Genomic DNA, 9398 nt, shown 5'->3' on the forward strand with positions numbered 1-9398 from the left:
TCTTTTTTCTCTTTACCTCCTGCAACACGCATTTTGACAAATATACCAATGGCTCACTTTTACATTTTCCTACCCACATTTTTGTTATTTTGCATGCTTATCCCTAGTATCTATCAATTTTGTTGCTTTCCTATAATGGAATGAAGTGGGCAAGACCCTACCGGCCATCCTTTCCTTTATTGGCAAAATTTATCTATGCAATTAATAAGATTTTGACATTTAAAATTTGCATCATGTGTGGTGAGGTAGCTTACGTGTGCGTGTGTGTCCAGATCGTAGAGGGTCATCCATGAATGTGCAGGATAAAAATATACAGACTACATCTATGATGAGATCCAATCACCATATAAACTCATCAACATCGAACTAATCTAAATGCTAAACCCTAATTATATCATTGTATCCTTGGATTGCTCGCCTTGTGATAGAATCAATAACAAATGTATGAAACCCCTTCAAAATTTTCAGTTGTGAGGAACAAATTCTAGAAATACGTATGTATATACTAATAGATAATTTTAAGCAATTTCTTAATTTTTAGAACATTTTCTTCAATTTAATTAATGTTATCAAATTGATATTGACGCGGAGGGAACTGATCAGAGCATCACCTGGCATGTACAGGTTCGGTCAATGTGAATCCTAGTCAAGCCAAGTCAAGTCGGAAATCGATTCAACTTGGTTTAACTCAGGGCAACTCTGGATTAGGTATCCTCTCGAGTTCGTTCCAAAGTGGAATTTAATTCAGTTACACAGAGTAGGGGTGGAATCAAACTGAACCGAACTGAACTCTTGAATGTTTAAATTTGGTTCATTTATACTTAAATCAAGCTCGAGCTTTATTTAACGAATATATTCATTAATCATGAATTTATTTGAGCTTTTATCGAGCCTAAACGAACTTAATAAATATAAATTTAAATATTTATTAAAAATTAAATTATATACTTAGAGAAAATTATAATATTCTTATAAAATTTATAATTTTTTCTAATAAATAAATTTAATATTTTTGTCTATATTTTTCATAAGTAGAGTGTAAAATATATAAATTTAATATCAAAACTATTATTTTTTTCATTTAAAAGTTGATTCATGAGCTTACTAACAAGCATGTTCACGAGTTAACGAGCCGAATAATATAAAGCTTAAGGTTGATTTGTTTATCTTAACGAACCTAGCTCAGTAAATGAGTTCAAACGAACTTTTATCAAATCGAATTTCGAATAGCTTACGAGAGGTTTGATTTATTTACACGCCTAACACGGAGGCACCGGTTACCTAAAAGTTATTATAGAAATATAATGGTGTCGAATAAAGAAGAAGACATGTCAGTACTAAGGTGTGTCTGTTAGGATCCTCGAACATTTTCTCCTTTCCTATATAAGGTAACCCTTTTATCATGGAAGGGTAAGTATTCACTAGACCCAACTACTTTTACTCTTTTACCCTCTTTTCTTGTACTCGATCTAACTTGAGTATCCAAAGGGTCAAACTAAGATATACATTGGCTCCCCTTTTAATTTTTTTCTAGTCACTTTTGTTGTTGACGTCGATGTTCTTCGCCAAATGAATCTAAGACGCCAGACAAGTTTATATGATTACTCGATCATGGTAGAAGCTAACCGACATAAGACAATGTGGCAAGAGACGACTCGTTAGAGGTCGACCCACATCATAACTTCATAAGAGATATTGTCATCTATTAAGTTATTAGTCCAGATCCTCTAGTCCGTATTTCTTAATATATTCCCAATCCCTTCCGTAATTTTGCATGTTAGATTGCGGTTGAAATCTGACAAAAATTGACTACAATCTTCCCTGAGTTCATCTTCCTACTTAGGTTATAGTTTTAGGTCTAGCCAGGAGGTCAGATGCCACTGGCGGTGGCCGGACCGTCCCCTGCTCAGCACCATAAAGTCCGCAAACCGTCGGCGACCTTCGGTTACTTGACTTAATCCAAAACTATAACCTAGGTGGGAAGATGAATTAGGAGAGATCGTAGTTAATTTTGATCGAATTCAGACCACGATCAAACGTGCAAATTACAGAGGGACTATGAAAGGAGTAGGACTACGGATCAAAGAATCTAGTCTCTTAAATTATCATCTTGTTTTTTTGGAATTTAAGTATCTAGCTGTTTAAAAACCAATTCCAGACTTGACTCCATTAATCTTATGGAAATATCAGACTAAAATCTTAAATCCCTTCATTAAAGAGTCTAACTATTATACCATTACTCCTTAGCTATTATCTCGTTCGATAGATTGAGTTATCAAATTAAATTCACTAAATTAACGACATTTAAACTATATATATAGCTGACAATTATGATAATTTTGATCAAATTGCTTCAAGAGCTAAGTAAAATTGTTACCAGACATAAAACTCTAACCAAACTGTTATATAATAGTATTAAAATTTATAATGAAAAAAAAAGAGATTTTGGTATTTTTATGACATTAACAATAAAAAAATCTTTTCCATTTTTGAAAATAAAAATACATTAAAGAAAATAAATAAATGAAATTCTATTTTAAGAGAAGGAGAAATGTTGAAACTATTCCAATGATTGAGGTGGGCCAGTAGTACCCAACGACTTGGGCCCACCATGGGGAAAAAATGAATTATTTCTTGGATGGTGGGATCTCCCACAGTGGTGACTCTCACTTTCACGAGAGGTTAAATAAATAAAATGTTAAAATATTTATTATTATTATAAAAAAATATTCCCCCATGTTTAATCCAAATACTCTTATTTAAAATTAAAATATTTTACTTTATTCTTGATAATAAAATAAATAAAAAATTAGGGAATCATACTTTTTTTTTAATGATTTTTTTCTCATATACAAACAATATTAATTATGCCACTCTCTCTCCTTTGTCTCCCTCTCCCTTTCTCTCTCAAGTTTTTTCTTCTTCCATTATTTATTGGTCATAAAAATGATGCAACACAAGTTATCATTTTTATTCTTTTTCATATATTCAAATTTATTTCATATAAATAAAAATTATTATTATTATTATTATTATTATTATTATCACATATCGAATAAAAAAATAAAATTATTTTTTTTAAAAAAAAAACCCTTTCTCTTCTAAATTTATGTCTATTTCAAGTGGCTGGTAATTAATAAAGAAGGCAAAGCAATAATAAAAAGGGCCTCTTTTCCATCTCCAAGAGGAAGGAGTTCTCTATCTTCCATGGACCCTGGCAACTGAGCTCTCTCCCTCCCTCTCTCTCTCCCTCCCTCTCTCTCCGTCTTCTTCTCTGGCCTGAGGCCCTGAAGGTTGGTTTCCTTGCCCTTCTTTCTCTCGATATTATTGTGTTTCTGCCTTTTTTTGTTGTTCCTTCGTCGATCTCGTTTGGCCCTTTGCAATCGCTTTTCGTTGCGACCGCCCGCCCCTTTTCCCCCATTCATCCGGCGGTAAAAATCGGTTCTTTCTGTTGGTTTTTCTGCGCGATGGTTTGGTTGTGGATGTTTTCGTCGGGAAAATCCATTTTTGATCGGTGCGTTGGGTGCTATTTGGTGGTGATTGTGAATTGATCATTGTTTTGGGTGGCGATTGGTATATTTTTGCCATTTTCTGCAATGGAATTTTTTCTTTGAAATGGTTTTGGATTCTCTCTGGTGCTGTCATGGATTCGTCTTTTTGAAAGATCATTTTTTGTAAGATTGTTTATGTGTATGGGGGTGGTGGTGGTCTGTGAAATGGATCCGATTCTTGTTTCAGGCCTTTTATTTCTGTGTGTTTTTGTATTTTACAGGTGCTGTTGTGGATTTAGCTTGTTAGATTTCAAACGTATTAGGGTTTGAGAGCTCTGTGTTCCATGCTACCGCTTCTTCACCTCATTTTTGTTGAAGTTGGCATGGTTTTGCGTCTGTGATGCCGGATTCATGAAGAGAAGGGAAATCAGTTGCAGAATTTCAAGCCTTTTCTGCACTTGAGGTGGATCTTTAAACAGGACGTTTTTTTAAGGCAGAAATCATCAAAGATTGCCCTTTATTTTTGGTTCATCTTGAAAGGGGCTGATTTGGTGCTTCAGCAAATGCTCGTTCTGATTGAAAGAACAGGATTTGGTTCTGACTGTTTCATTTTTGTTTGGGAAAAGGAGCTAAAAACTTGGTTGCTGTTGCAAAAATGGAGGATGAAAGCAAGACCCTAATGGTGGATGAGAAGGAGCCGATGCATTTGGTGAAAGATTGCCAACCAGAGGATGCCTTCTTCTCGGAGATGGAAATGGATCACGCCATGGAGGGCGACAAGGGCGAGGGAAGCGATGCGATTTTCTCAAGGGAGGCTCCTCTGGTCTGCAAAGGCCATATCCGAGGCACTAGTATTGGCAGATCTAGAGCCTCTGAATTGATGGAGGAATCTGAGGTTCGAAAGAAGGATAAAAATAAGCAAGAAAAGAAACTCAGCAGGCAGGATAGAATTGAGCTTGGTCGTATGTTTCAGGGAGCAGTGAGTTCTCAGGATTTAAAGCTCGCTGAGGACCTGATTCTGGTGGCAGATCCACAAACTCTAAATGATATGTTGTGTATAGCTTTAGACTCCATATGGTTCTTGACCACTAGGCAAGAATTGAGTGGCATTACAGGTCTGATTAAGAAAATTGTCGAGAATGGAGCAAATGACTTCACAAGGGCAGCCCTCCGAACATCGTTTCTTGCTTCGTGTGTTTCTGCGTGTCAGAGTAGAACAATGAGTTTGTCTGATACAGTCGGTATTATGGCCCAAAGGTGAAGGACCATGTCTCCCATAGTCTTTCTGTTCCTAGATGCAAATTGTTATTTCTCTTCACATAATCTCTTTGAAAATTTGACTTAGTTCTTGCTTTTGAATTTGTAGACATAGAGATATATTCTCGTTTCTCTTGTAGTTAAACCATGATCTATGCATGGTGAACTAGTTCTCATTTCATCCTTTTTGTCAGGTTGCATGAACGACTTCAAGAATGTCATGGTGATGAGGTTCTGAAAGCAGAAGCCAGTGTGAAGGTCCAAAAGTTCACAGAATGGGCCTTGAAGTGCATAGGAATCCACTCTCGGTGCCAGGAGAACAAGGGTAGAAGGAACCACAGCACAATTCTGGAACTCCAACTCCAATTGTCAGCATTTAGGACCTTTTTAGATCTTGCTGGCAACAGCCTCACTGGAAAGGATTTTACAGAAGCTTTTGATGCTGCATGTTTCCCTCTGACTCTCTTCTCTAGCTCATTTGACTCTGGTTGGGCATCTGGAATTTCGGCAACTGTCATACAGGGATTACTAGGAATGCTCGTTGAGGGTGGTGCAGATAATGTAAACCAATGCTTTCTTGAAGCATCGAGATTTGGAAGTACAGAGCTTGTAAGAATTTTGCTGCAGGTAATTATCTACCTCTGTCTTGGGAAATAAATTTTGTCGTGTTAACTGCTACATATCTTATTCTGTTGTTTCATAACAGTTGAAATATTTTCTAATTTAAGCAGAAAGTTGTAATGAGGTAAAGGAACAATCGGACATAAATGATTGCTACAGGTGAAAGTGATAAATGGAATCGTCAGATCTAGATTATGCATTTGGAATGCATCGTAACACACGACTTCTTCCTCATCTAATATACATGCAAGATTAAATAAAAAAACTGAATCAAAGGAGCATGATCTGTTGCCATGGTCAAGGAATAGATGCAGCTTGTTGATGAGGAAGAGAAGTCGAGATCCCATAGCATTCGTGGGAGAGAACACCAGATAACTAGTTGATACACAATTATGATTTTAGTCAAACACATACTGATTTATTTTCATTTCATAGAGTATTCATTTGTAGGATTTCAACTTGACACTTGCAATTGCTTATTCAGCCATAACAACCTCGAACGATAACCTAAAAGGTTAGTTCAAGACTGAATTTAAGACTCTTGTCCATGAGCTTGCCCCATAACAACCACAAATAGTAATACGTGTGAGTAGTTAAACTAAACCGATAACTAGTCCAATTCATGCGACCTCTTCATGACATTGGGACTAACTCGTACACATTCTTTCTTTGATCTATTATCATATTCATACTTTTGTTATCAATTTGCATGTTAAATGTGAAAGATTAAATCAAGACTGAATTTAAGGCTCTAATCCATGAGCTCACTCCTAATGATCACCAAATAACATCTTTGGGCCCATAACGGATTCTGTATTTGCACTTGCTCATTCTTTCTTTTGAGTTACATCATATTCATACTTTTGTGAGCACCAGCATGTTAATCCTACTGCAAACTGAATGTTTCAGTGCCAAGTTCTTGTTTTTATGGTTAATCCAGGGTTGCAGTATTTATATAATATTTTAGATGCTTGCTTTTGCATTCTGATATTTTGGAATATAGTAGACACTAATCAAGTTGGGCAACTACTGGTTTCGTTAGTTCAAGTAATCCTGTAATATGGTATCAATCTCAAGATTGCAAATTGTTGAAGAGTAACATGAACATGAATCCGCAATACACCTATCACCATGGCTGCTCGAAATAAACAAAATGTAGTTCAAGAACATCAAAATGTTGCTGAATTGAGGTAGAGACTACAGGACTCCATCAAAAAATATAATTAAAGACTGGTTCTAGATCAGGTATTACTTAAGACAGGTTGAGGTTAGCCTGAAGGCGGTATGTATGCTGAGGGTGAAAGACAGTTTAATAGTGTTAGTCTGTAATCCTAGAAAGGTCACAGTCATGGTTGATTCTAGAGGTTGGATAAGAAATATATGTATGCTGAGGGTGAAAGACAGTTTAATAGTTTCAGTCTGTAAGCCTAGAAAGGTCACCGTCATGGTTGATTCTAGAGGTTGGATAAGAAATATAAGTCTAATTCTTATTGGACTGATGGCTTATGTAATTGATACTTAGGCTTTAGGCTTCAATGCGATAAATATTCCCTTATTCTCCTGATGTTATTGCTTGTCAAATAGTCATGCATCATAGTAACTAAACTGACATTGTTGAATATTTGCTAGGTCATTGATCTAGAATGCAATAATTAATTGAATTTGTTTTTGAAAAATAAATAAAAGCATAAATCTTGAGTAGTAAGTTAGACTATGGACTGTATCACATATTCCTTTAGATGGTTTAGGTGGACTGACTGTTCATTGAATAGTTTAGGCAATAATTTGACTTCTTTGCTTGAATTAATGAATCTAACACCTAAACTTGATGGGATAAAGTTGAGATTTCAGAATCATGTATTTCAAAGAGAAGGATACTGATGTCAAAAGATTTATAATGAACAAATATTGAAAGATTCATAACGAAAATTGATACTTGGGAACATTTTATCATCCCTAGACAATAATCTAACTTTTTCGATGTGAGGGAATTTTCTGTCAATGAATTTTAGGTGACAAAAAGACATGGTACTATCTAATTCATTCTCTCGTACAGGTTTTCTCCTTTTGTTTTTGTTCTGACATATATCTTCATTCTTCGGGGTATAAAATTTTGAGGATGTCGGTTTATACGCATCTCTATGGTGTTTAGAATATTCTATGTACCCTCCCTTTTCGGTTCTGAAATCTTTGTTGAGTTGCTTGATTTATCCTTTGAGAAACATAAATACTATGTGAACTTCTTAGAAACATAGAATTGACTTAATTTGTTGTAGCTTTTAGAATTAGGAATTGATTTCTCCCAAGATGGATTTATGCTTGAGCAATTGACGTCATGATCCCTGCTAAATTCTCATTTTTCCTTTTTTCTTCCCAGATTGCTCAAAGGAACAGCTTGGATGTGGATGTCGATCTTGCCTTAGGCTTTGCATCGCATTACTGCAAAATTGGAACCATGGAGTGCTTGGTCGAAGAAGGGAATGCCGGAGCCTTCCTGGGTCCGCTCATGCGAGCTGCTGAGCGTGGCTGCATGCAAGTAGTTCAATGGTTTGTCGAACGTGGATGTAGGGACATGGAGCTGTGCCTTGCTCTTACTGCCGCCGCTTCTTGCTGCCATGTCGGCATTGCAGCGTACCTTCTCCCTCACATCCCTCAGCACGTCCTCGCAGCCCTTAGCATCGAGATCCTCAAAGCAGCGGGCGAGAGAAGTAGCGGGTCTCTAGACGGTGTTGCATTCCTTCTCCGTATTGATTTCCTCAGTGATCCTGCAGCAACATATGCCGTAGCCGACAGCATTGCTAGGTCTTCCGATGAGGCTGTATCCCCCGACCTGCGAGCATTTTTGAAGGAACATTGGTCGGAGGCAGCTTTCACCGAGGGCCTGAAATATGGCGAGAACCACTTTGTAAATTGTGTGAGGATTCTTCGAAGGGGTTCCTCGCCCATTTGTCTCAGGGATCTGCCTCCGCCCCTGGTCACTGCTATAGCATACCTACCTCTGTACCGAGAGTGTCAGAGGGCGGGTGGCTGTTTGTTGCCGCAGAAACTGAGAGGGCAGCTTTTGGAGGCAGCTAGCAGGGTCGGCGGGAGACCGGTGGACAGGAATAGCCAGGCAAGAGAGCTTCTCACAATTTTGGAGGATCACCTTCCTACTTTCTTTCTGTAACTCAGATCGTCATAGCTCCCGTCAATAGGTAAATTGCCGACAGAACAAGGTACCGAAAGGACGGTAAATGACTTTGCTCTAGCCCTTCAGCTCTGCTTACTCTGTGCACTTTTTTCCCGTCCGAGTTTTTTTGCATCTAGAGTTGCATTGTCGCTGATGATGTCCAGAACGTTTTATGTAGGAAAGTTGCGCGTCAGAGTAATTTTGGGCATTGTTATTTCTACCTTTTCGCAATACATATGGGAGCAATATATCACCTGTTTTGTTAATAACTTGTGGTCTTTGTTTGGCAAGTTCCGTCGATATGAGTATGGATGTGTGAGTATGGATGTGTCGCTCGGTTACCCGCTGCATTGAGTTTGAGTATTTATCGCATTGGGTAGTAGGTTTTTGACATGTTTTGGCATGCCTTTGCAATCTCTCTAGCGATTCTCGTGTTTACATTAAGAATTTCAGATATACACACTGTGTCATTTCCTGCGGAAAGTTCTTCCTGAACAAGGTGCAATTCTGAAAGTTCGTCAAAGTTTATGCTCTTTGAAGAACAGATATAGAAAAAACACTTGTTTGGTCATCGGTGTATTCTTGATTCAAATGGCTGAAAACATAAAACATTCAAAGTTACTTGTTAGGGATGTGGCTCAGTTTCTCGCTTACTGTCATGCCAACCTGTTTGATCTCTTTGCATTCGCAAAAACTCAACACGACCTTTCGCCCGGGCAGTTTTTGATGCCTATCAGCGGGACGATTCCACTGTGAACCGGAGAACAAAGAAACTCTCCTTTTCAACATTACTCTCATTCTCATTTTATAGTTCATCTTGTTGGTTCGTCATGCCGCTATTGCATTAGTTGATTGATTGA

The 9398-nt window shown here is 37.5% G+C and overlaps 1 protein-coding gene across 1 annotated transcript; it reads left to right on the forward strand.

Annotated features, from left to right (window-relative positions):
* The first annotated feature begins 3141 nt into the window (after positions 1 to 3141).
* On the forward strand, positions 3142 to 8807 carry LOC122045735 (ankyrin repeat protein SKIP35-like). Its single transcript, XM_042606083.1, has 4 exons — positions 3142 to 3293; positions 3773 to 4748; positions 4943 to 5375; positions 7747 to 8807. The coding sequence occupies exons 2-4, from the start codon at positions 4147 to 4149 to the stop codon at positions 8533 to 8535; spliced, it is 1824 nt and encodes a 607-aa protein (XP_042462017.1). The 5' UTR covers positions 3142 to 3293; positions 3773 to 4146; the 3' UTR covers positions 8536 to 8807.
* The last annotated feature ends 591 nt before the right edge of the window (positions 8808 to 9398 follow it).

This window comes from Zingiber officinale, chromosome 2B, assembly GCF_018446385.1.
Source record: "Zingiber officinale cultivar Zhangliang chromosome 2B, Zo_v1.1, whole genome shotgun sequence".
Taxonomy (NCBI): Eukaryota; Viridiplantae; Streptophyta; class Magnoliopsida; order Zingiberales; family Zingiberaceae; genus Zingiber; species Zingiber officinale.

What these genes read in the sequence shown, in the direction of transcription:
- LOC122045735 (XM_042606083.1), top strand. Translation starts at nt 4,147, where the DNA reads ATGGAGGATGAAAGCAAGACCCTAATGGTGGATGAGAAGGAGCCGATG. An exon ending in GTCGGTATTATGGCCCAAAG is followed by an intron (nt 4,749 to 4,942) that starts GTGAAGGACCAT and finishes CCTTTTTGTCAG; the next exon opens with GTTGCATGAACGACTTCAAG. An exon ending in TTGTAAGAATTTTGCTGCAG is followed by an intron (nt 5,376 to 7,746) that starts GTAATTATCTAC and finishes TTTTCTTCCCAG; the next exon opens with ATTGCTCAAAGGAACAGCTT.